The 26,421-nt window shown below is 42.0% G+C and overlaps 1 protein-coding gene and 1 pseudogene across 1 annotated transcript; both read left to right on the top strand.

Moving 5' to 3' along the window:
- Positions 1-657: 657 nt before the first annotated feature.
- Positions 658-1,605, top strand: LOC114099827 (olfactory receptor 5AN6-like). The gene has a single exon (XM_027944340.1). The coding sequence runs from the start codon at positions 658-660 to the stop codon at positions 1,603-1,605; it is 948 nt and encodes a 315-aa protein (XP_027800141.1).
- A 13,889-nt stretch (positions 1,606-15,494) lies between these two features.
- On the top strand, positions 15,495-16,476 carry LOC114099790 (olfactory receptor 5A1-like; annotated as a pseudogene).
- Positions 16,477-26,421: the final 9,945 nt, after the last annotated feature.

Genomic DNA, 26,421 nt, shown 5'->3' on the forward strand with positions numbered 1-26,421 from the left:
AGTCGATTGAATCATGTGAATAAATCTTTTTCAGTATAATACCAAGGCCAGGACCTAAAAATAAAATGAATCTGTATAGTAAAATATAATGTAAACCATGTTAATAATAAATTATGAACTTGAAAAATAATTGTCATGGTATAAGGGACAATGAATTATAACATTCTTTAAGTAGAGAGCTCCTAAAATCAATAATGAATAACCTAATAAACAAATGTAAAAATTATCTATATGAGCAAGTTGGTAAAGTAAATGTGAATGAAACACAATGAAATAATTTCTACCTGTAACATTGTCAAAGGTTAATACTAAATAATATAGGCTGTGCTGATAACAGGTTGGCAAGAAATACTGTCAAAAAATCTTGATAGTACTGTAAATTGGTATCAACTTTTAGACAGAATTTTGGCAACATCTCTATGTTTGTGTGTATAGAAAAAAAATTGCAAGACTACAACCCAAATTATCAAGAGTAGGTAAAAAATGGAATTTCCAATAGTTTTAAAAATAAGTTCTATATTATCAAGGTTAGCTTGAATGTTGATAAATGTTTGTCTAAATCTATGAAACTATGTTAAAATAAGGATGTTCCATAATATTAAAATAGTGCATTTTTAACCCAAGAACCTTTCTGCAGATTTAAGAAGTTCCAAGATAATGGCTGGAGGAAGGAATAATACAACAATCAACTTCATTCTTTTGGGATTCTCAGATTTTCCCAAGCTCAAGACTGTTCTCTTTATAGTCTTCTTGGGAACTTACCTCTCAACAGTGGTCTGGAACCTGGGCCTCATCGTCCTAATTAGGTTGGACCCCTACCTTCATACACCCATGTATTTCTTCCTCAGCAACTTATCCTTCTTAGATTTCTTCTACGTTACCTCCACGACTCCCAAAATGCTCTCAGGCTTCTTCCAGAAGCACAGATCCATCTCCTTTCTGGGGTGCACCATGCAGTACTTCTTCTTCTCCAGCCTGGGTCTGACTGAGTGCTGTCTTCTGGCAGCCATGGCTTATGATCGATACGCCGCCATCTGCAATCCCCTGCTGTACACAGCCGTCATGTCCCCCACTCTCTGTGTGCAGATGGTGGTGGGAGCCTATGTAACTGGCAGCTTTGGTTCATTGATCCAACTGTGTGCTTTACTTCAGCTCAATTTCTGTGGACCGAATGTCATCAACCATTTTTTTTGTGACCTGCCTCAGTTATTGGTCCTATCCTGCTCTGAAACCTTTTCTTTGCATATCATGAAGTTTGTGATAGCAGTGATTTTTGGTGTGACATCTGTCTTAGTCATCATGGTCTCCTACGGTTATATCATTGCCACCATCTTGAAGATCAGCTCAGTGGAAGGCAGATCCAAGGCCTTCAATACCTGTGCTTCTCACTTGACAGCAGTTACTCTCTTTTTTGGATCAGGTCTCTTTGTCTATATGCATCCCAGCTCTGATGATTCTCTGGGCTATGACAAGATGGCATCAGTCTTCTATACAGTGGTGATTCCCATGTTGAATCCTTTGATTTACAGTCTGAGGAACAAGGAAATTAAAGATGCTATTAAGAGGTGTAAGAAGAAGAAAGTGTTTTTCCATGGCCACTGTTAATTCAAAGTCTGGTAGACTAATGACCCTGCTGACTGGAAGATTCTAGACTATGCAAGGGAAATGCATTTAATGTGATGCCCTCTCACTGATGCTATGGCAGAATTCCAAGTCAACCCATCTAACTCTGGTACTGGCTCAGAGCCATGTAAATCCCATGGCTGCTTTCCGTCTTGACAGTTGACTCTCCTCTCCTACACCAGCAAGAACTCTACAAGGCAGTTAGTATATCAATTTGTATAAAGCGGCAACCTTCAGTTCTTTGGTTTTTGACCCTCGCACATTCTTTTGGAACTTCAGATTTCAGGCCAAAGGAAATGGGACTGAACACGAGGTCGTTGGTCTTTCTCATGCACTACATCACAAGCAGTATAATGACTACTTTGTTCCAGACTTCAAACGCGCAGGGTGCCTAGGCAAATTCCAATCAGTTGAGGCAGGAATGTGGAGAGAAGTGTAATTTTAGATTTTGACCTAACATCTTTGCCAAGGAAATATGTCATAAGGAGTTTGGTCTAGAATTTATTTATTTATTTATTTATTTTGTATTTTATTTTTAGAACTAAAATAGGGATTGTTTGTAAGTGAATAAACAAAGGAATTTTTATGGTACTCTCCAGTCCTTGGAAAGTTAAAATAAAAAGAAAAGAAGGAATCCCTCAGACCGTATATTGAAAAATTACATTTCTGTTATTATGGCAGACTGGATAGTATAAATGTACCCAATGCTACAAACAATGATATATATTGAAAATATTTACATATATCGTTTTGAGAAAGGGTCTTGTTAAGTTGCCTTAAACTTGCAATCCTCCTATCTGAGCCTCCCCAGTAGCTGGGATTACAGGCATGTGCCCCTGTGCCTGGCTGATGAAATATATTTTTAGGAAATATCTTAAAATACTTTTCTAAGCAGGTCAGAAAAGAAAGAAACTGTTTAGTATGCAAATATGTATTAAGTAAAATCAGGAATCTTGAAAGCAACGGCAGCCCTGAAGATGTCTTTCACATTGGAAATATTGGCCTATTTTCTGACAGACCCATGAAACTTTGCAACAGGGAGACAAACCCAGGGACTTCCTGAAGTCTGACAGGAGACCTAGACATGCATCTGAGAGTCCAGGGGACTACTCCTCAGTGCAAGAGGAAATTAAAAGGAAAAGTTCAATTTCACAAGAAAGAAAATATTGACTATCTCAGTAAACTGAGAATATGTGACCATGCACCCTAATGGAAGCTGATGGTCTGAATTCACACTATCTATAGAGGTCACGGAATCTTTCAGTGACAATTTAAAGCAGTGCCAGGTAGGAAGTGTCCTCAAGTCCAAACTAGCCAGAACCAATTACAAGTTCTCTTTTAAGGATTTTAAGAGATAGTGTAAACCCAGACTCTAAACAAGTCTTCCAAATAAACTTTCAATGAAAATTGATTTACACAAACCTCAAAATACACCAGGAAATGGGGATTAGAAAAACACAAGAAGAATGGCAATGTTAGGTCCTAAAAGACCTCGAGGACAACGATTATCTCACTTGAAATATGCAATAAATGGTAATGATATTTTAAAAGAAGGGGGGATTGAAAATACAGTTAAGAGAACAATAAAATGAAGTTTTCCAAGGGTTTCTGCATGTGGCACTAGGGTAATAAAACATGTCTGAAATAATTGAAATGCTGGCTTTAAAATAGAAATCATTTTTATATGTATTTCCATTTACTTTATGGAAATGAGCAATAAGTAATCCCGGAGTGAAGTGAAACCAGGACACTAGAGAAGTGAACAAGTGCCCTCATGTCTTCCTTGAGGACAGTCCAGCTGAAGTAGCAGGCCCTGAGCTTCTGCTATGGAGACCACCCTGGGTGGTGATGGGCCAGGGTGAGGTTATGTCCTGGGGTCTCAAAGGTGATTGTACAGAAAACCAACAAGGCTATACTCTCAGTGTAAAGAAGTAAGATTTCTCCCAGATCATGTTTAAGAAAACAAATGAAAAATGGTTCATAGTAAAAAAAAAATTTTTTTACAATATGCAGAATCAAGCTGCCATAACTGAAAACTAGCAAGGAAGAAAAACAAATGTCCAAAGTCTTCAGATATCAGAATTATCATTAAAAAGAATAAGTTGGGACCAGCTGTGGTGAAACACAGATAAAATCTTTCCCAGAGGGAAATATGTTCTCTCCTGAGGGGATAATACCAAGAATAAGTCAGAGGTCTGGTGACTTGGAGCACTGAAAACTGATAAAGCAAAATGGAGAGACTTGGTCCATCTGTACCATCCTGTACAACAGGACATGATTTGGCCATAAAAAGCGGTGAAGTACTGACGCCCTCTGCATTGATGAGCTGAAAGCACCACGCTAAATGAAAGAGCCAGTCCCAAAGGACCACCTACTGTGTTACTCCATTTTCATGAAGTGCTCAAGACAGGCAGACCTGCAGAGACAGAAGGGAGATTGGTGGTTGCCTTGGGCTGAGGGAGTGGAGAGGAATGGGGACAAAGTATTAATAGGTGTGGGGCTTCTCTTGATGGAAATCTGTGAAACTGGAGAATGGCAATGGTTGCAAAAGTGTGAATAAACTAGAAGCCACTGAACCACACACTTTAAGCCGATGGATTTTATATTGTGCAAAGTGGACCTCAATGCAGTAAAAAGGAAGGGTGGGAGAGAGAAAGGAAGGTACTTAAGCATACATGGGACCACAGATGACATTCAGAAATGGTGCAGGCACGTTTCTGAGCTGGATATGCCTTAGAGATCTGGTTATAAAAGGGAAAAAAAGAAAAAAAAAAAAAAAGATGTAAGCCGTGGAAATTCAAGGTCCTAAGAAAAAAATTTAAATCAAACAAAATAACAGCACTTCTCTGTTTCGGAGTGAATCACATACAAATGAAATTGCTCTTTCCTTTACCAACAGAAGAGGACACACTTAAACTAAGAGACTGGTAAAATGTTCAAGCCCAACACCTTTGTCAGATCCCTGCTAACCCTGCACCGTCTCAGACCTCAAGCTTTGGTAGAGCCATAACTGACCAATGCAGCTGGGGCTTCAGCAATCCCCCCTTCTGTTGTGCTATGACGTGGACTAGATGTCACCAAGAGGAACTATCTTGGCATAGAGCCAAATGAGGAAGGAAGGAAGAAGAGAGGAGCAGCCCCTTTGGTTAGAAGTAGGAATGAAGAGATTGAATATAGATCCCCTTGAAATTTAAAACATGTCTTGAAGCTGGGCGTGGTGTATATGCCCTGTAATCCCAGTGGCTCTGGAGGCTGAGGCAGGAGGATTACATATTCAAGATCAGCCTCAGCAATTTAGCCAGGTGCTAAGCAACTTAGACCCTGTCTCAAGAAAAAAAAAAAAACAAACAAGTAGCCTGACTTATACCAACTCAGGTTTCCTATTGACTGTCAAGATTACATCATATAGCTATGAAGAAGCCTAAATAAGCCAACGAATATGGAATGGCATGTAAAATGGAAGTAAGTCTTCTATGTCTCTTTTATCTGACACTGTCACTAGGAGACATCAAAATGTTAGGCCCTCATTAACCAGTAGAGGGAGGCCCATCCCAAGATTCTGCATTAACATAACTGTTCATAGACAGGGCCAGGGTCTGAGTCGTGACAGTGCTGTACAGACTTTCACGTGTGTAATGTTTTAAAGATTATACCCGTCTGCCCCTCACCTTATGGGTGAGGAAGCAGAAGCTCAACTTAACCTAGCAAATGAGGCACAGATGAGGGACAGACACAGATGTGCATAGGTGTCATCCAAAGGGACAGAATGTTAGCACTGCTTCCACAATGACCCAAATAGTATCTGCATATTCCTAAATAGTTTCCACTTCCGATGGGATTATCTCTACAAATATTTTAACATGCATTTCTGATAGAGGTTGGATAAATCTCTCTGTGCTCTGCCCTAGAAGTTCTCTTCATCCTGATGGCCCACAACTTCTTCATCCCTTTTACCTTTGGATAAATATAAAAATATGTAAGATATAGCATACATACATTTTCAAAAAATACTAAAAATTCTGACTAATAAAGAAAATATCTCTAGGAAGTAAGTGACAAACTTCCCAAGTAACTTCAAGCTATGACTTCCCATTGCAAAGATGACAGTAAAATTACCTTCCTCCCTACTTCACAGGATGGCACGCTGCTTAAGGTTGGCCCTCGAACAACCCCTATATCCTTTCTGACTCTGTTCAGGAGGAATGTCATCAGCAAAGAACCCATCTAAGCTGTGCTGAGCTTATGACTTACAGTTCTATGAGAAAATACATGTCTATTGTTTTAAGCCGCTAAATGTATGTCAATGCAATTTTTTCGGCAATAGAAAACTAATAACACTCATTGCACATTTTATTATGCTTTTTCTGTAAAACCACTCCCTCCAAATTTGCACCTGATGAAACTGTTGGTTCAAAAAAAATTTTTGTTTTTCCTTTGGTCAGGTGTGTAGTTCAGGGCTAGGGTGCTTGCCTAGCATGTGTGGGGTTCTGGATTCAATCACCAGCAACACCAAAGAGAAAAAAGGAAAAAAAAAGAGTTTCTTTGTTGAAAAGTTGTCCCATTTAATTCAAGAACTAGTCACTGGACATCTATTTGATGTCAGGTACCCCAGGCCCTGTGTACTGGGCACCAAAATAAAATGATGAATGAATTCAATCCGAAGAGATGTGAAAGTGAAATGGCTCAAGTAGACCCAGCTCTTCTGAGGCAGAGAGATGAGAGCCATGAGATTAGCATAAGTTATGACAGCTTAGAAGAGAGAAATCATGTCTGGTTGAGGGTGTCAGGAAAGGGGATCCTGGGGTGGCTTTGGAAAATATGATAGTGGAATCCCCAAGAGGCTCCGAGGACTGTCACCAGGCAGTGGATGCCTGGGTGAGATGAGGGGCCACATTTAAACAGTCAGCCCATGGCAACCTGACCAAGCTTGTGGACATCACCGGGAAAAGGAGAAGAAAATGTGAGAGATGGTGATAGGCATCAGTTAGGGCTGCGATGATGATGAGTCCAGAAATTTGGGAAGGTCTAAAAGAACAAGAAGTCATGAAAATCAGAAGTAGATTCATTGACAATGGCAAAATAGAAAAATGGGACGTTTTGGTGAAGAGCAAAGTCAAGAGTTTGAAATTTACGCGGTTTTCCCAGTTTGGTGAGCTCTAACAATGGGGCCACCAAACCATGTGGCTTGGGGCAGTGCAATTTTGAGTTGGTGGAGGAGAGGTCAAGACAGTATAAAGTCAGGGAATCTGATTTACCATCTGAGTTATCTTTCTGGATGTCCCCAGGCCTGTCAGAGAGCCCTTAAACATAGGGGACTAAATAAGTATTACTTGAAAAACTCAGGGCAAAATGACATCATCACAGGGAGGTGAAGTCAATCTTGATATGTTTCCTGCATTACTGAGCTTGAACATTGGTATTGAAGAGAAGCCTTAAATGAATGAGCCAGAAGTCGTTTCTGGCCATGCCTTGCTGGGTGTGGTTGCTTCGAAGCTGATCCCCAAACATTGGTGATCAACTTGGAAGACTAATATCTTAAGACCTCAATCAAAGATATAACATAGGCAGGGCACGGAAAGAATATATAAACAAAATAAATATATACATTTCTCTCTGCCCTTCCTGGCTGAGAGAATTTCAAGATGAATTTTATATTTTCAGTACTAAGTACTTAAGTACTAAAAGTCAACCGAACAACCAAATGCTTGATACCCTGTAGTCCCTCCTCTCTTCCCCTCCCACCTCCCCAACCATCAACATTCACATACAACAAAGTATCTTCTGTTTGACTGGATTTTTATGACCTCCCATAGACAAGGCCTTTCCTACCATCTGGGCTCAGCTGGGCATCCTCTCGAGTAAACACTCAACCCACTGCCTGCCTCCAGTAACAGCTGCCTCTTGTCTTTAAAATTGAGTCCTGCCAACAAAATGCTGCTTTTAAGATGAAACGAGTTTAAAGTGGTTGTGTTTTCCCCAAGTTGCGACAGAGTTTTAGGGGACAGCTCCGTGTTGCCATGTCTGAGAGCCCACTGAATGCAGGATTCCCAATAGCTTCACATTTGCCGGTGGTGTTCCTGGTCCCCAAAAAAAGGCTTTTTAAAGAAATGCTTTAAAAAGAAAAGCTTGGGGTGGGCTCCCTCAGCAGGGGGGGGCATTGTGGCATGGTGGCTTCCCAGAAGGGGATCAGAAAATCAAGAGTCTCTTCAAAGAATCGACAATGGGCACAGTCTGCACAGTGTCACAGATGCCCCACAGATGTGGTTGGGCAACTATTTTGTGGGTTTCACCACGCTGGTTTATAGATCTATTCTAAGACTCAGAAAAAAATTTCGGAGAACACTTTCTCCCAATTTCCCTGGATCCAGCAAAATAAATAAATGATCCAGGATGGTTGTGTATGCCTGTGATCCCAGCAACGTGGGAGGCTGAGACAAGAGGACTGCAAGCCCAAATCCCTGTCTCAAAACAAAAAGATAGGGTGCCCTTGGGGTCAATTCCCAGTACCACAAAAATAAATAAACAAGCTTTCTTTTTTTTTTTTTTTTTTTCTTTTTCTTTTTGTACTGGGGATTGAGCCCAGGAGCACTATACCCCTGAGCTACATACATCCCCAGCCCTTTTTATTTTTTATTTTGAGACAGGGTCTCACTAAGTTACCTAGGCTGACCTCAAACTTGCTAACCTCCTGCCTCAGACCGCTGAGTTGCGGGGATTACAGGTGGGATTACACCTGGCCTCATACTATTTTCAGTGAATTAAAACAGCAATTTACAAAGACAGACAAGACCATTTTTAAGCAGAAGTGTAATGGCCTGTGATTTTATCCTCCATGTCACTTCCTCCTACTCTAAACCTACCTCATTCTGATCCCGGGGTCCTGCTCTTCTCATGATCACTGGCCTCTGTTCTTAGGCAGCCTTAGTTTTTTTTAACTGGCCAAACTCAGTGGTGCTTAACCACTGAGCCACATCCCTAGCCTTTTTTTTTTTTTTTTTTAAGAGACAAAGTCTCACTAAGTTGCTGAAGCTGGCTTTGAACTCATGACCCTCCTTCCTAAACCTCCTGAGCTGCTGAATTACAGGTGTGTGCCACTGCACCTGCCTCTGTATCAGGGTCTTAGGAAGTCTCTAGAGAGTCCTGCCCAGGTACCCCCTCTCAACTTTTGATTGACAGTAGGATTGTATCAGATTTTTCAGTCCCTACTGAGCATGATTTTACCCACAGGTACTCAAGTGAAACCCATAGGGTGGGAATTTTATTATTAAAATGAGATTAAAATGGCACGCTGAAGATCTAAAGGCAACCCTTGGTCACTTTGGCCCATGCTGATTGGTTCCTTACTAGAAATTCCTTCTTACAGATTTCATGATTGTTAGGGTTTGCTTTCTGTTATCCTGTCTTCCTGAATCTTGGAGTCTAGTCTGTGTAAAGATCACCAAGGTGTCCTTTCAGGCTGTGTGTTAAGGAATGTAATATCTATTGACTTAAGGCAGAGCAGGGCCAAAATGGCCTTGGGGTAATTGCTTTTTAAACGAAAATATGTGGAAGGCCAGCACGTAGGCCCAGTCTATAGAATTATTCCCTCACCTTCACGTTCCTATCACTCATGCCTATCTGATGTCTATCAGTCTGGTGAATAACCAACGCTGAGAACCTGAGTTTCTGTCTCTATGAGCTTTGCCTCAGTTCCAGTTTCCCCAACCTCAAGAACGTCTTCACTTGACATGGCCAACGACTGTACCTGTGATTCATTTTCCTCTTTTCTTTCACTGGTAAATGGGCCTATGGCTTTCTTTAGTACCTGGCTTTACTTGAATTCCCTCCAAGGCCTGATTTCAGATGTTCTTTGAGACTGATGGGCTCCATCCACTCTCACCATTCTATTGAAACTGCGCTGGGAAGACCAGATCTGCCATCTTTCTTGCCACGTCCAAGGATCTTGTCATTTTTCCTCTTTGATATCCTCAGTCATCACTGGATGTTGAGTCTTTGAGAATCAGGACAACAACAAACTAATGAACATTTTTTAGCAAGAAATGACACAACTAGGGAAGGCTGTCTGCAGCTTAAGGAGGAGGGACTGGATGGGAGGGAGTCTGAAGGCAAAAAAAAAAAAAAAGAAAAGAAAAGAAAAAAGATCAGCAAGGGTTATTTGCATGTACAAATAGGCCACCATGAAACCCATTATCGGGTGTAATTAAAATGCACTCACAACACCACCACCAACAAAAGACCAGTTAGAAAACTGTGGTTAACTGTAAAAAAAGCAGGCTAAAATTGCCTGACCAACCCTCTGCACAAATTGTGGAGATAGCACAAGAAAAGGCCTCCTTGATTCTACTGACAAGGTTTTAAATCTCCAAGAAACACCAGAGAATCTTTTCTGAAGGAGGGAAGATGGGAGGCAGGGATTATAAAGCACCACCGTCTTCTGGTACCCCATCCTTGTACCTGTCATTCAATGAGAAGAGGAAAACATGAGGCTTGTTTGGGTATGGGGTTTGGGTTTAATTATTCTTTTCCTAGAAAAGAATTAATTACATACAAACTACTGGGTTGACCATGGCGATCCTTCCCCCAGCATCAAGCCTTAGGAGACCCCAAGAATGTAGGCGTAGCACCAAGATCTGGGGTTGGAGGAGGGGTGTGATTGTTGGGCTCCACAGTCGGCGACTCTGGCCTGGCAGAGGAGAGGCTGGTGGGGTTGTGGGTGGAGAAGGAAGCTGCATTCGATTTTTCTCATCTGGATGCAATTTGAACTGCTGCCAACACAAACAGGGTGTGGCTGCCGCCTTTCACAGATCCTTGAAAGAAGCCCCAGTGTCCCCTTGGTTTACACAATGCCCACTTCCTTCTGTGTCCCTCCCCAAGACACACAAGTACATTTTAGCTCTTTTCCAGTTGAATACTTGATAGGTCAAAAACAATGCATGTATATGGGGGAAATCTGACCCTAGTCAAACAACAAGGGGCTATTTTTCTTTTAAACACCACCCCCCCCAACACACAGATCTTTTGAAAGACAAGGGCTGTCGTGTGATTGTTGTTTTCCCCTGTTGCCATCATTTTTCAGGCTGTTGTGGCATGTGCAGGACTGAGCATGGGCTTTTGATGCTGGACGAACTTAGTTCAGATTCCAGCTTTACCAGGAGATCTCTGGGACCTGTGGCAATCAGCTTCTCCAACATTCCTTCTTATCTAAAAGTGGCTTTAAGAATGTTTTCCTTTGAGGACATTATGAAATAAAATGTACAAGAGGCCCAATCCCCAGAATTAAAAAATGTTAGCACCTCTCTATGCCCTTTCCTCTTTCTCTTGATTTCACCAAATTAGAATCTTCTCCGCCCCCCTCCCCCCAAGAACAGTACAGGCAATTGGGTGCTTAACCACCAAGCCATATCCCTAGCCCTTTTTATGTTTTGTTTTAAGACAGGGTCTCACTAAGTTGCTTTGGCCCCTACTAAATTGCTGAGACTGGCCTTGAGCTTGTGATCCTCCTGTCTGAGCCTCCCAAATCGCTGAGATTTAAGTCATGTGCCACTGCGCTCTGCCGAATCCCAGGATTTTGAGGAGCATATAAGGTCACCTAATTCAGATTCTCTTTTAAATCTTAAACTCCTTCACAGTCAAGTGAACTATCTCTGTTTGCACACTTCCAATGATGGGGAACCTACTTCTTTCTGGGACATACATTCACCTTTTAGGCTGTGCTATTGTTTCCCTAACTGCTGCCCCCCTCCCACCCAAGTTTTTTCTCACCTAGTTCTAGTTTCTACCCTTGGAGTCACTCAGAGAGGTTCTTTAAAATATCCATGGCTTTACAAGGGCAAAACGATTGTCTGAAATTGCTACTTATCTTAGAAACAAGTGTTGGATTTCATTGACTCCAGGGAGATCTTTTTGGAACCAGATCAGGGGCCAGGAATATAATGGAAGCAGGGCCAATGGAAATCAATTTTGTCCAAAGCCGGTCTCTTTACTCCTGAGCCCAGGCAGCCAGCCAAGCTGTCCGCTGGTGCTCTCTGGGACACACCATACCCAACTATCCACAGAGACTGAGTGGAACCTGGGAGAGAACTGGCTTTCTTTTAAAGCCCCAGTGAGTCCTTCTCTTGGTGGCTACATCCAAACCTTATTTACCCCTTTGGTCAAGACCAGGGCTCCAGGTGTTCGCAGAGATGGGTTTTGTTCTTGCTCCAAGAGTCTGTTCTTAGTCATCTACCTGAAGCTCAGAATATTAGGTGTTGTAAGTGAGTCTGCCCTTCTCTCTTTCTCACACTGGTTACTAGTGAATCCTAAAATCACAGAATGGCAGAGTAGAGAGGCCTCTGAAGGTGGCGAAGGTGAAGCAGGAAAGATGCTGAGACCCTCTACAGTACTGCTCTGACCTTATTGAAAGGAGCTGGGCTTCACCTATTTTGCATTCTAGAATTCTGAGATTTTTGTTTCTTGAAAAGTTTTCTATTGTTTACAAATAGAAATTGGACAGAATATGTGAGTTAGAGAACACTGGTGTAAGTAATCCCCTTGTTGCATATACAGAGGTTAGGAAGATTAAGATTCAGAAAGCCAAATTATTTTTCCAAAGGTCACATAGTTAAAAAAAAAAAAAAGTAGGAGAAATGAGACCTTGAATCAACATTGTTTAACATTCCACCTAGTGTTTTCTTTGCTATTGTAGACTCATGGGTGTGAGCATGAGTGTGTCTGAAATTTCAAAAAAAGATTGCATTTCTTTGAGTCCTCTTTAGTTACCTTTGAGACTTCGTGTTTTAGAATGAGGAAGAGCAGAAAGAACTACTACAGAATGAGATATTGATTCTGTCATCACCTTTGGTACCAATCCACTGTACAGATGTTCACTCTGTCTCTTTTGGCATTAGTTTTATTATCTATAATGGAAAATTGAGCCTACCTGGCTTCTAGCTCTGATATTTTATTATTTCAATATTAGAGATATATTCTCTGAATTTTTCAGACATCAGGACATCACTTAAAACCAGCCAAGTCCAGTGGTCTTGGAATACGGCAAGTTTACAGTGTCTCTGTAATAACTATTTAGCCAGTGAACATAATACTCATTGGACATCTGTCATGTGCAGGGCACCCAGACAGATGGTGGTGGGCTAATGATCAGTGTAGACAGCATCTCCCTCTCTCACTTCAGTATTTCCAGGTTTCCTTCAACAGACCTACAAAATCATCTGAATTACAATAAACACTGTACTTCAACTACGTTATTTGTTTGGGAATTATCACATTCCTCTTTATCGTGATATATACTTGAACCTGTTGCAATGTAAACAGCCTTGGCAAGATTGAGGTAAGAAAACTTTCCATTTTCATGTTCAGAACTCAGGTCCTGTAGCATCTGTCCTAACCAGTCAGTTGGAATGGGAGAAGGATCATATCTATTGCAGTCGTATCTGTAATATAGTCCTACCAATTGCTCAGACCCATGGCCAGGTGATTTCCTAGCATTTAGGAAAGAGAACAGTCTCTAAAGTCAAGGAACTGAAAGTTTAAAATCTTAGCCTAAACACTTAATAACTTGCTGATCTTTCATAACTTCAATAGTTTTTTTGTCTGTAATATGAGATTTTTTGGAATTTCAAATTGAAATCATTCAGAATATTGTTTCAGGTCTACCATGTACCATTCCCTATAAAAAGCACTGAGGTTATAATGCCCTTCCAGAGCTTATGCTAAGAAAACATAGAAGATCTGGGTGTGGTGATGCATGCCTATAATCCTAGCAGGTGGTGAGGCTGAGATAGGAGGATTGCAAGTTCAAAGCAATCAGAGCAGAGCAATTGGTGACACCCCACCCCCAACATTTCTACACATTTTCTAGCAAGATTCATTATGATTCTTTTCTATCTTATCTCCAAGAATCTATGATTTCTACTCTATTACATTTTAGAGTATGATAAAAGCTAGTTGCCAATTATTGTGCATGATTGCTACATAAATAGCCTGGTTATTTTTACCAGAATCATCTGAAGGTAAGTACATAGAAATGGATTATGTCCCATAGACATTTCCTTTTAATACTGATTTGTTTATAGTTCCATGGCCTCAGAACCTCCACCACTTATTTTCCATTGATGCAACATCTTCACATGATCCTCCTACGTGTCCTCCAAAGCAAGGTTTGAACATCACATAGAGCTGGTCTCTGGTCCTTGCATCATGACTCACCAGCTCTGGGCCCTTGCACAAGCTGACACATCACTCTTACATCTCTTCTTAGGATTCTCCTCCACCATAAAATGAGACAATAATAGGACCCTTCCACTGACTGTGAGGATTAACTGTTGAAAATAACAAATGCAAACTTTGGGGGAGAAAAAGAACTAATTTTATGACTTAGCCAATGATAGCACTGAACGTAGGTCTTTTCATTCCTGACCCAGGCTCTACTCTCCACTGCACCTGCTGATGAGGCAGGAGCATGAAAACAATGGCTACGCCCCCATCACTGCGTGCCCTGTACTTACATTACTGCCTATCTTTGTAGTATGTGCTGGCTTATTTCGTAATACTCAACACACTTCACATTTAGTTTTATTTGCTTGCTTCATCCCTCTCTCTCTTTTTTTTTTTTCCTTTGATTCCAGGGATTGAACCTAGTGGTACTTTACCACTAAGCCACATCCCCAGCCCTTTTTCATATTTTATTTTGAGGCAGGTTCTCACGAAATTGCTTAGAGCCTCACTAAGTTGCTGAGGCTAGCTTCGAACTCGTGATCCTCCTGCCTCAGCCTCCTGAGCTGCTGGGATTACCATCGCACTCACCTCTTTTGTCTTCTCTTAATCCCATTTACACTGTGCTCCTGTCCTGTTGGTATTTCTGATGCTCCTCGAACACTTTCCTGGACTCTTGCAAATGCTTCCCTCTCCTCTCCCTCGTTTAATATAAAGATCTCTGAACCACTTCTCAACCCTTCCACACCCTGAATTCTAATCCTGGTATCTCCTTACTCTTTGGAATCCTCTCTGAAAACGCCACCTGCTGTGTCTCGGCTCAGGGACACTGTGTACATACTTCTCTTAGCATACTGGTCATGCTCTGCTGATACTGACCTGTTTTTCTGCCTGTCCCATGTATTGTGTTGAGCAGTCTGAACTTAATAATAATGATGTGTTAATTTCTACATCATCAATATCTAGCTCTGCCAAATACTAACGCAAGAGGTTTGATGGGTGGGTACCGATTGGGCAGGACGAGCATTAGGGTTTCTCAGTGTTGAACCTGTTTTTCCCCTACCCCTTTTCAGTGTCTAGTGGGGATGCCAGGTTTCCCCAGATCTGTGTACTTTGCTCCACTGCTCAAAAGAGCGTGGAGGGGACACCATGACCCCATGAAAGCTGGTCAGAACAAACTACCCTGATAAGAAACACCAAATCGTCTTTCTAAGCGTTTTGAGTTTTGAGATATTTCTTTTCATGAGAACAGAAGATCAGATAGTCTAAATCTGACTGATTAAATAATCGACTTGCAATGTTTGGGGCAACTGAAAACAGGAGTATTTGGCCCAAGTAGCATTAACAAATCCCTTCAGGAAGCTGGTGCTATTGACAAAGAAGGTGACGATGCAGAGAATGTAAAAATGGCAGAGGGTCTATTCAGGGACATGCCACTTTTATATAAACAAATACAATGTTGACAGAGTGACAATTGTCTCCATGAGAGACCCAATACATTCTCTTGCTCTAGAGGGTAATTCTGCAGCACAGACAGGACATTTGCCTCACAGTGTGTCCTCTGATTCTGGGAATCTATGATTCCATGAGCAAAATGGTTTCTTCCCCCGGGTTTTCCTTGCCGCAGGAATCTCCTCTGGGGCTCTGAAGGCAGCAGCTCCATGGCTGTGGGAGAGAACGTCAGCACCATGACCAATTTCATCCTTTGGGGATTTTCTGAGCATCCACAACTGCAAGTTGTCCTCTTTTTGTTGTTTCTGGGGATCTACCTCGTGACTCTGGCTGGAAACCTGGGTCTCATGGTCCTGATCAGGATGGATCCACACCTCCAGTCGCCCATGTATTTCTTCCTGGGTAACTTGTCCTTTGTGGACATCTCATACACCTCCTCTGTAGCCCCTAAGATGCTCTGGGACTTCTTCTGGGAGCAGAAGACCATCTCCTTTGTGGGCTGCGCTGCTCAGTTTTTCTGCTTCATTGGGATGGGAGGCACTGAGTGCTGTCTCCTGTCGGCCATGGCATATGACCAGGCCTCTGCTCTACCCAGCCCTCATGTCACCTGCCATCTGTGTGACGATGGCCCTTACAGCATATGCGGGAGGATTCCTCACGGGACTGGTCCAAACCAGCTCCATATTCCAGCTCCATTTCTGTGGTCTGCGAGTCATTAACCACTTTTTCTGTGACCTGCCACCCCTGATGGCCTTGTCTTGCTCCCCTACCTTCCTCAGCCAGGTGTTGAATGTTCTCATGGTGTGCGCAGTTGGTGGGACCTCAGCTCCTCTCGTGTTGGTGTCCTATGGCCACATCATTGCTGCAGTCATGAAGATCCGTTCGACCCAGGGGTGGATAAAGGCTTTCAACACCTGTGCCTCCCATCTGACCACAGTGATCCTTTTCTATGGCTCTGGCCTCTTCTCGTACCTCCACTCTAGTGCTGGCTACTCACAGGACAAAGGTAAGGTGGCATCTGTGTTCTACGGAGCAATGATCCCCATGCTGAACCCCAGCATCTATAGTCTGTGAAACAAGGAGATCAAAGATTCATTGAAAAAACTCAAAAAGAGGAAAAAGCACATCGTTCCTTGAGTTAAAAATAAGCATTGTTTTTTTCCCCAAATAGAGATAAAAATAAGTGGCTCAGAGAATCTGAATTATACATTAAAGAAACTGTTTCAAAGAAAATCTCTAACCTAACGTGTCTACTAGACAATTAGGCTTAACAGAGCTTTGCTTTCTTGTCGTGGACTAGTTCTGCTTAAATTTTGATCATTTGCAATAGGAAATAAATATGCTTCTCTATAACAGTCCTTAGCTGTAGAGCATCAGGTGCTGTTCAGGACACAATGTCTTGGGGCCAGATGGATCATGGTCCCAGAACCACCACACTCATCAAAGATCTCTACAATCCAACATTGCTGCTACCAGTCCACTAACCCATTGGGTCAAGTTTTCTGTTTCCCTTGCCTTGGATTCCAACTCTACCCAAGGACTGCTAGAAAGCCAATGCTGGCTTAGAAACCCAAGAGCCCTGATTGCAATGAGGTCAGCAATGGGTACTCAGAGCCATGGGGTGGCTCTAAACTATGTTTGTGAACAGCCACGGGTCACATCTGTAGGGCCATCAGTCCACTTGGATCAGACATTAGGAGCCCAAACCAGAGGCTCCAAAGCCAGGAAGCCATAGTGAACAAAGAGCAGGGATGAGGGCCAGTAGAATACCAGGAGCCTGCTTTCCATGTCTGAAACCCGCTAGTGACTGGGTGTTACCATCTGGTCAGGAAGAGAAGCCTCCCGGCAAGCTCTGGTTCCACACCTGCTCCCTAGACCAGTCTTGGTTTTTGGCCTTGCATGGCTCTCTGACTCCTGCGGTTCTCATTGCAACCTCGCTTGAGTCTTACTTCACGTGCTACATTTTTACCCTGTCTGATGTCCCCCTGGACCTCAGGCTCTGCTATGACCCTGACATCGCTGTTTCCATTTCCATGCGTCCCCTCAGGAGGGTTCCCACTCCAAACATGATGGGAGACAGGACAGCCAAGTCAGGGGTGGGCAGGGAACTGACGGTGGCATTGGAACTGCTGCTGTTTGTTGTTGGTACTGGGGACTGAACCCAAGGGCACTGTACCACGGAGCTACAGCTGCAGTTCTTTTTATTTTGAAACAGGGTCTCACTACATTGTCACAGCTGGCCTCAAACTTGCAATTCTCCTGCCTGGGCCTCCTGAGTAGGTGGTGGCACAGGCATGTGCCACCATGCCCAGCTCTCTGATTCTACTTTATAAGATAGTTCTTGAGCAAAAAACTGAACATTTTCCAAGTGTGGTTTCTTTAATTCTTATGTGTTTCAGCCGTGGTGAATTATGACAGGCAACCCTGAATCATATTTACTTTGGCTATACATATTCTGCCTTAATCCACTTGCAATGATAGATCATTGATTTATACTGTGACCACCTGGACTATTGGCAGTGATGGGGTGGGGACTGTGGCTTAGACATACACGTCTTTGTAAAGCTTCCTTCATCCTGGAGTTGTTCAGACAGGTTAAGTGCTCCAGCAGTGCATTCTTAGAGGATCCTCTATTTCATCTACCAGCACACCTCAGAGATTTTTTTTTTCTTATTTAAACTGTCTTCTTCCTGAGTTGTTAATATCCCCTTCTTTTTGTTTTTTAAACTTTATTTATTTATTTATGCTGGGGATTGAACCCAGGGCCCTGTGCTTGTGAGACAAGAACTTACCAACTGAGCTATAGGCCCAGCTAATAACCTCTTCTTTATTCCCTTCCTAAACATAGTACAGAGCTGGGGCAAACTATGTACATAATAATAATAATAATAATAATAATAATAATAATAATAAACAGTAATAATTGTTTCCTAAATGAATGAATAAGTCCAAGTCCACTTAGTAGATGATTTAGAGATGTTATGCTAAAGGAAGGGAATTAACACTTACTGGATGCTTATAACATGCCAGTTATTGTGCATAGCAATTTTTAAAAGTTGAGTTTCAAAGATAAAATGTATACACAGATTCCTTGTTTTTTTAAAAAAAAAATTTAAAAATTTAAGAAAATAAAAATTCAAACACTGTAGGTTAAAAATAAAGTCTTGTCTAACCATAACCCCCAATTTCAGTCTTTTTCAGTACTGCATAAAAGGTAATGACTCTCACATGTTGGCATGTAAATTTCCATTTTTTTCCCTATAGTCACTAAAGAAAAAAGTAAGGATGTTCTTAAAAAAAAACAACTAAAAATAGATCTATAAATGATCTAGTTCTCCCACATGCTTTGGCATGCATACAAAGGAAATGAACTCAGTATATGGAAGACACAGACCTGCACTCACGTGTCTATTTCAGCACTATTTCTAATACCAAGAAATAGAGTCAACAACCAAGGTGTCCGCTGAAGGATGAATGGATGCAGAGAGTGAGGTATATACACAAATGGAATATTGTTCTGCCATAAGAAAGCAGTAATGTGGTTGGAACTGGAAGAAATTATGTTGAGTAAAATAACCAGGCATGGAAAGACAGCTGATCTCAGGGGTAGAGGGTAGAGTGCCTCCCACTAGAGGACAAGAAGAGTAGGGGGAAAGGGAAGGTGGAGGAAGGTTAGATAATAGATGGGAAGAATAAACTCCAGTGTTCTACAGCACAGTAGTGACTATGGATTATAATCATTTATTACATATTTTATAAATAACTAGTAAAGAGTCAGGTGTGGTGGTGCATGCCTGTAATCCCAACTGCTTGGGAGGCTGAGGCAGGAGGATCACAAGTTCAAGGCCAGCCTCAGCAATTTAGCAAGGTCCTAAGCAACTCAGCAAGATCCTGTCTCAAAATATAAAAAAGAGCTGGGTCCCAGAGGCTCAGGGGCCTGAGACAGGAGGATTGTGGATTCAAAGCCAGCCTCAGCAAAAGCAAGGTGCTAAATAACTTAGTGAGACCCTGTCTCTAAATAAAATACCAAATAGGGCTGGGGATGCGGCTCAGGGGTTGAGTGCCCCTGAGTTCAATCCCCAGTCCCCCCCCCCCAAAAAGAGCTGGGGATGTTGCTCAATAGTTAAGCCCTCCTGGGTTCAATCCCCAGTACTAAACAAACAAAAAACACAATAACATCAATAAAAACTACAAAAGATAATTTTGAAAACCCCTAACCCAAAGAAATAATAAATACTTACAGAGACAAAATGCTAATGACCATGTTTTTATCATTATTCATTATATACATGCATCAAATTATCATACTGTACCCTGTAACTATGTACAATGATTATGTGTCAATTAAAGCAGTAATGTGGTTGGAACTGGAAGAAATTATGTTGAGTAAATAAATAAATAAATAAATAAAGACAATCAAATAGCAAGAATTTAAGGTAAACCACTGGCTGGTGATATTAGGTGCTTTCGTAATCATTACTTAATTTTCAAATTACATAAAATTCAGAATATTGCCCCACAACCTCACATCCAATGTCATCAACATAGTATTATATTAATACCTGTTAAGCATATTCATGAACATATTTATTCAATGATGAGCTACCAGAAATAAAGATTTTAATTAAAAAGTTTACATTCTTTTGAGTATTAAAATGCATACACACACATATATATATATCAATTAAAAAATACACAGCACTGCTTTATGTGGCTGTATGCATTAACATACAAGGTGTCATACCAAATGCTCACTATACTTTTTTTAATTCAACTTTATTTTTTGAAGTTTTTCTGGTTAGTACATATAGATCTACCTCAGTCTTTTTCGTTGTTTCATAGAACTTATATACCAAAAGGTAAGCACCTTTTTATACCTATTGATGGACACTTAGGTGGTTTCCAGGTTTTACCAGTTTATTAAAAGTGTTGCAATATTCGTGTTTGTACATGCTGTGTCATGCTGGTATGCAAATTTTATGGTAGAAACTAAGTTGAACTGTTGTTTTTAGGGAACAGACTACAATGTAATAGGGTGCCTATTTCTTCACACCCTTGGCAACGGATAATATTTTTCAACAAATTTGTTTCCTTTTGGGGAGTTTTTTTATAGGTATTCTTTTAATCCTTTCAAGAACCCTGGTAGATTGGGCTATTTATTGTCCTCATTTACATACAACATACTGTATACTACAGAGATGCTCTCTGTACAGTGTTTCTTTTAGTTTTCATGGCCTCGCTGTTAGAGATTTTTAAAAACTTTTAAAATCATCTAATTTATGTTTAATTGATAAATAACAATTGCATGTCTTTATAGAGAACAACATGTCTGAATAATGTTTACAAAGTGGAATGATTGAAACAGGTTCATTAACAAATTCATCACCTCATACTCATCTTTTTTTGTGTGTATGGCGAAAACATTTAAAAATCTACTCTTCTAGCAATTTTGAAATACACAAGGCATTTTTATTTGTTACAGTCATCATTCCAAGAAAAGGATTTCAATCATTTTTGTCTGGAATGGGATTAGTAAAACTCAGGAAAGAGGCTAAGCAACATATACAAGGGGCATATATTGACAAATTAAGGAAATCCTAAATATTTGTCTACATGACACCAAAGTCATTAGCTGAAAATGCACATTCTCACATCAGAGACAAAGGAGAAAACATTGAAGCAAATTGTGAAAAGCTGCTTAAGTATTTTCTCAAGTCAGGCACAATTTTAAGTGCAAAATGAGGAAGGAGAACTGACTTCGTTCTCTGGGATTAGTTTCAACATGATCATCATTGAAGTTAGTAAGCAGGAGTGATGTTTATTTAAAGTAGCATTATTCAATATGAATTTCTTTTGGGGGGTGGCACTGGGGATTAAACCCTGGAGTGCTTTACCACTGAGCCACATCCCCAGCACCCCACCACCACCTTTTTGAAACAGGATCTCACTAATTGCTTAGTGCCTTGCTAAGTTGCTCAGGATGGCCTTTTACTTGTGATCTTACTGCCTCAACCTCCCAAGTTGCTGGCATTACAGGTCTGCAACACCACACCTGGCTTAAATATGAATTTCTTAATGGAACACTTTTATAAGTGATTTTATTCATAAATGATCGTGAAACAAGGAAGAACCAAAATGTTAAAACAAAACAAAACTGAATGAATGTTGGATTAATAATGCCTCACGAAACTAAGCATAATAAGGAGGCTCAATCCCAGTTAATAGCTATTGCACCTACATTCAGCAGAAGAAATGTCAAGCAGCTCTCAAAGACCTAGCAACTGGCAACAGCCTTGAGCAACCATGTACAACAATTTATCAATATGTGGGTGTGGTAGCAGGATACTGAGGGGAGGGGCTGATGTTCAAAAGTCTAACCCTCCATCAACCAGACAGGTTGGGTTTTACATTCAATATTGTATCTGCATCCACAAAGAATCCTTTAAGCCAGAGGACTCTAGAAGAAATCCATTCCGTAACAGTTGCCTTCTTTGACAACATTTTTTTCTGTTTTTCACATTCTCAAAACTGAATTATATCACTGAACATGGAAAGATGAACTCTTCACACCATGGTCACTGGGAAATTTTTGAGTAAAATTTGTGGCCCATCTGTTGCAAGAATTTAGGTCACACTGGAGATCATTTTTATCCTCATTAGTGACTCAATTCTGCATCTCTATTCTTTTCACTGTTGTTTTAATTTGTGTATGTGTGTGTGTGTGTGTGTGTTCCTCCTGTCCCCTGTACTAGGATTAAACCCAGATGCTTTAGTTACTGAACTCCATCCCCAGCCCTTTTTATTTGTGTTTTTTGTTTTGCAACAGGATCTTGCTAAGTTGCCCAGGCTAGCTTCCATCTCAGTCTCCTGAGTAGCTGGGAATTATAGGACAGTGCCACCATGCCTGGCTATTTTATATATTTTTGAAAGTTACTTGTTTCGACATTTTGGAGTAAAGTAGAACATAAAAATGACAAAATTTTGCTTTATCTATGAGGACAATACATTCAGAATTTAATTAGGATTATAGTTATTTTGATCACAAATGTCAGAAAACTCAATTCAATGCTACCAGAGGGAAAGCAATCATAAATGCCAATTTTCAAAAGCTTAGGACTTGGAAGAATTGTGCTGTAGTGTCTTACTCAAATGATGTGTCTTTGTGTGGATATAATTCATACAATATTAATAGCTGTTCTTCTGTGGTACAAATGATCTCTATAGGTTTGAGTGAGTCTCAGACTCAATAATACATATAAAAGAAATTTTGCAAACTTTAAAATGAATGGGTTCCCTAATATATATAAAGCAAACCCTTGGGTTTTGTTTTGCATCTATATGTAATGATTTCTTGGACTCAGGATACAAAGGAAAATAATTTTTCAAAGGAAGCCACAGAACAGCGACCTAACCTGATTTGCAGCAACTCGCCCATAGTAACATGGAAATACCCTTTTATTATTTTAACTCTAGTGATTCTATTTATAATAGTTCTAATAAGAGCACAGCTTCCTTACTGTTATACAGCTTCTAGAACTGTAAAAAAAAAATAAATTGCTAAAACCAGAGAACTTATGGGGATGACTCTTAATGGAAGTCAGCAAACTTGTTTTCTAATACCTGCTTCAAAATGCCAAGTGCTTGAACCCATCCTAAAATCAAAGCATAAAATCAAATTGTCATGAAGATCCTTGCCCCTTTATCCATTGCTCAAAATCAATGCAAGAGAATTTGAAAAACACTTTTTTTTTTTTTTTTGGTACAGGGGATTAAACCCAGAGACACTTAACCACTGAGCCACACCCCACCCTTTTTATATTTTTATTTCCAGTCAGAGTCTTGTTGAGTTGCTTAAGGTCTTGCTAATTTGCTGAGGCTGGTTTTGAACTCGTGATCCTCCTCATGGTTGGGATTACAGGCATGTGCCCCTATGCCCGGCTTGCACAAATACTTTTTATCTTCAATGAAACCAACGTATTTGGCTGCCTTTAGACATGCAGAGTAGAGCCAGGAAATAATGAAACTGTGGTAAAACAAAAGCTGAGTTACTGGTGTTCTGTGTGCCGAGGTTTAAACATCACACTGCACCATTCCCACAGATTGTTGAGGAAACAGAATATCCCGCAGGGTGATTTTTATTAACAATGAAGAAGCACATATAGTGATAGCCAAGAATATGACATGGGCTCCGTAAGTGATGTGGCATGAGCTGGCAGATCTTAGAGAACGGTTAAGGAAACTATTCCTGTTCATTCTCATCCTCAGGCAGTATCAGTGCCATCTGAAAGAATCACAGGAAAACCTACCATCTGCGTTTCCCAAGGCACGAATAGCATGTGTACTCAAGCCTCTGACTGTCATTTGTCAATAATGACAGTAGGCCATAATCTCCATCATGTGGGATCAGGCCCCAACTTCTTTAATAAGACTCCTATAGCACAATTAAAACCAAGAATCAATAAATGGGATGGATTCAAACTAAAAAGTTTCTTCTCAGCCAAAGAAACAATCTGTGAGGTGAACAGAGAGCCTACATCCTGGGAGCAAATTTTTACCCATCACACATCAGATAGAGCACTAATCTCTAGGGTTTATAAAAAACTCAAAAAGCTAAGCACCAAAAATAAATAAATAAATAAATAAATAACCCAACCAACAAATGGGCCAAGGACCTGAAGAGACACTTCTCAGAAGAGGATATACAATCAATCAACAAATATATGAAAAAATGTTCATCATCTCTAACAATAAAAAGAAATGCAAATCAAAACTACTCTAAGATATCATCTCACTCCAGTCAGAATGGCAGCTATTATGCATACAAACAACAATAAGTGTTGGCGAGGATGTGGGGAAAAAGGCACACTCGGCAGGCCCAGCGGCCTGCTGAGGGGCAGAGCCGCCCCCCACCCCCCTCGCCTGCCAGGTAGGGGAAGGGTGACCACCGACAGAAAAGGCCCAGTGGCCCGCGGCGGGACAGAGCTTCCAATCACTCCTGCAAGGTAGGCGGGCCTGCGACCCACCGGCAGAAGAGGAGCAGCCGCCTGCTGAGAGGCTGAGCCGCCCCCTCCCCCTGCGCCGGCATAGTAGAGGGAACTGGGACCAAACACAGAGCAGGCCCAGCGGCCTGCTGAGGGGCAGAGCCGCCCCCCACCCCCCTCGCCTGCCAGGTAGGAGAAGGGTGACCACCGACAGAAAAGGCCCAGTGGCCCGCGGCGGGACAGAGCTTCCAATCACTCCTGCAAGGTAGGCGGGCCTGCGACCCACCTGCAGAAGAGGAGCAGCCGCCTGCTGAGAGGCTGAGCCGCCCCCTCCCCCTGCGCCAGCATAGTAGAGGGAACTGGGACCAAACACAGAGCAGGCCCAGCGGCCTGCTGAGGGGCAGAGCCGCCCCCCACCCCCCTCGCCTGCCAGGTAGGGGAAGGGTGACCACCGACAGAAAAGGCCCAGTGGCCCAGGGCGGGACAGAGCTTCCAATCACTCCTGCAAGGTAGGCGGGCCTGCGACCCACCGGCAGAAGAGGAGCAGCCGCCTGCTGAGACGCTGAGCCGCCCCCTCCCCCTGTGCCGGCATAGTAGAGGGAACTGGGACCAAACACAGAGCAGGCCCAGCGGCCTGCTGAGGGGCAGAGCCGCCCCACCCCCCTCGCCTGCCAGGTAGGGGAAGGGTGACCACCGACAGAAAAGGCCCAGTGGCCCAGGGCGGGACAGAGCTTCCAATCACTCCTGCAAGGTAGGCGGGCCTGCGACCCACCGGCAGAAGAGGAGCAGCGGCCTGCTGAGAGGCAGAGCCGCCCCCTCCCCCCCGCGCCTGCAAGGTAGTCGGAACTGAGACCACCATCAGAACAGGTCAGACCTGCAACCGAGAGACAGAACAGGCCCAGTGGCCTGAGGAAGGGTAGAGCCGCCCCCCCCCCCCACGCCTGCAAAGTAGGCGGACCTGCGACCCACTGGCAGTACAGCCCCAGAGGCCTGCAGAGGGGCAGTGCCGCTGCCTGCGCCTGCAAAGTAGGCAGAACTGCGACCACCGACAGAACAAGCCTAGCGGCCCGCAGAGGGACAGAGCCGCCGCCCGCGCCTGCAAGGACGGCGGACCTGCTACCGACTGGCAGAGCAGGCCCAGCGGCCTGCCGGCGTGGTAGGCACATTGCCCCAATTGGCGGAGGGGCAGAGCCGCCGCCCGCGCCTGCGAGGGAGACTTTGCAACTATACAAGACCAATATAAATATATAGGGGGAAAATTCAATAGCACAACAGTTTCACCAAGAAGAAAGGAACGTGAACAGTATGAAGAGACAAGGAAAGAAAGGACCACAAGCATTGCAGGTCAACTCAACTTTAGAAGAGGTAATAGCTGCAGCTGATGGAATGTCAGATAAAGAATTCAGGATATACATGCTTCAGATGATCTGGAGTCTCAAGGAAGACATCAGACAGCAAAATCAGACAATGAAAGATCACTTCAACAATGAATTACATAAACAAATCCAAGAAGCAAAAGATCAACTATACAGGGAAATAGAGGTTATAAAAAACAAACAAACAGAAATCCTAGAAATGCAGGAAGCAATAAGCCAACTTAAAAACTCAATTGAGAATACTACCAGCAGAGTAGAACACTTAGAAGACAGAACATCAGACAATGAAGATAAAGTATTTCAACTTGAAAAGAACATAGACAGCTCAGCAAGACTGTTAAGAAACCATGAGCAGAACATCCAAGAAATATGGGATAACATCAAGAGACCAAATTTAAGAGTCATTGGGATACAGGAAGGAACAGAGTTTCAAACCAAAGGAATGAGCAATCTATTCAATGAAATAATTCGAGAAAACTTCCCAGACTTGAAGAATGAGACAGAACCCCAAATCCTAGAAGCCTACAGGACGCCGAATGTGCAAAATCATAAGAGACCCACACCTAGACACATTATAATGAAGATGCCCAACATACAGAATAAGGAGAGAATTTTAAAAGCTACAAGAGAAAGGAAGCAGATCACATTTAGGGGTAAGCCAATCAGGATAACAGCTGATCTTTCAACACAGACTCTGAAAGCTAGAAGATCCTGGAATAACATATTTCCAACACTGAAAGAAAATGGGTTCCAACCAAGAATTGTGTTTCCAGCGAAAT

The sequence above is a fragment of the Marmota flaviventris genome, chromosome 9, assembly GCF_047511675.1.
Source record: "Marmota flaviventris isolate mMarFla1 chromosome 9, mMarFla1.hap1, whole genome shotgun sequence".
Classification (NCBI taxonomy): Eukaryota; Metazoa; Chordata; class Mammalia; order Rodentia; family Sciuridae; genus Marmota; species Marmota flaviventris.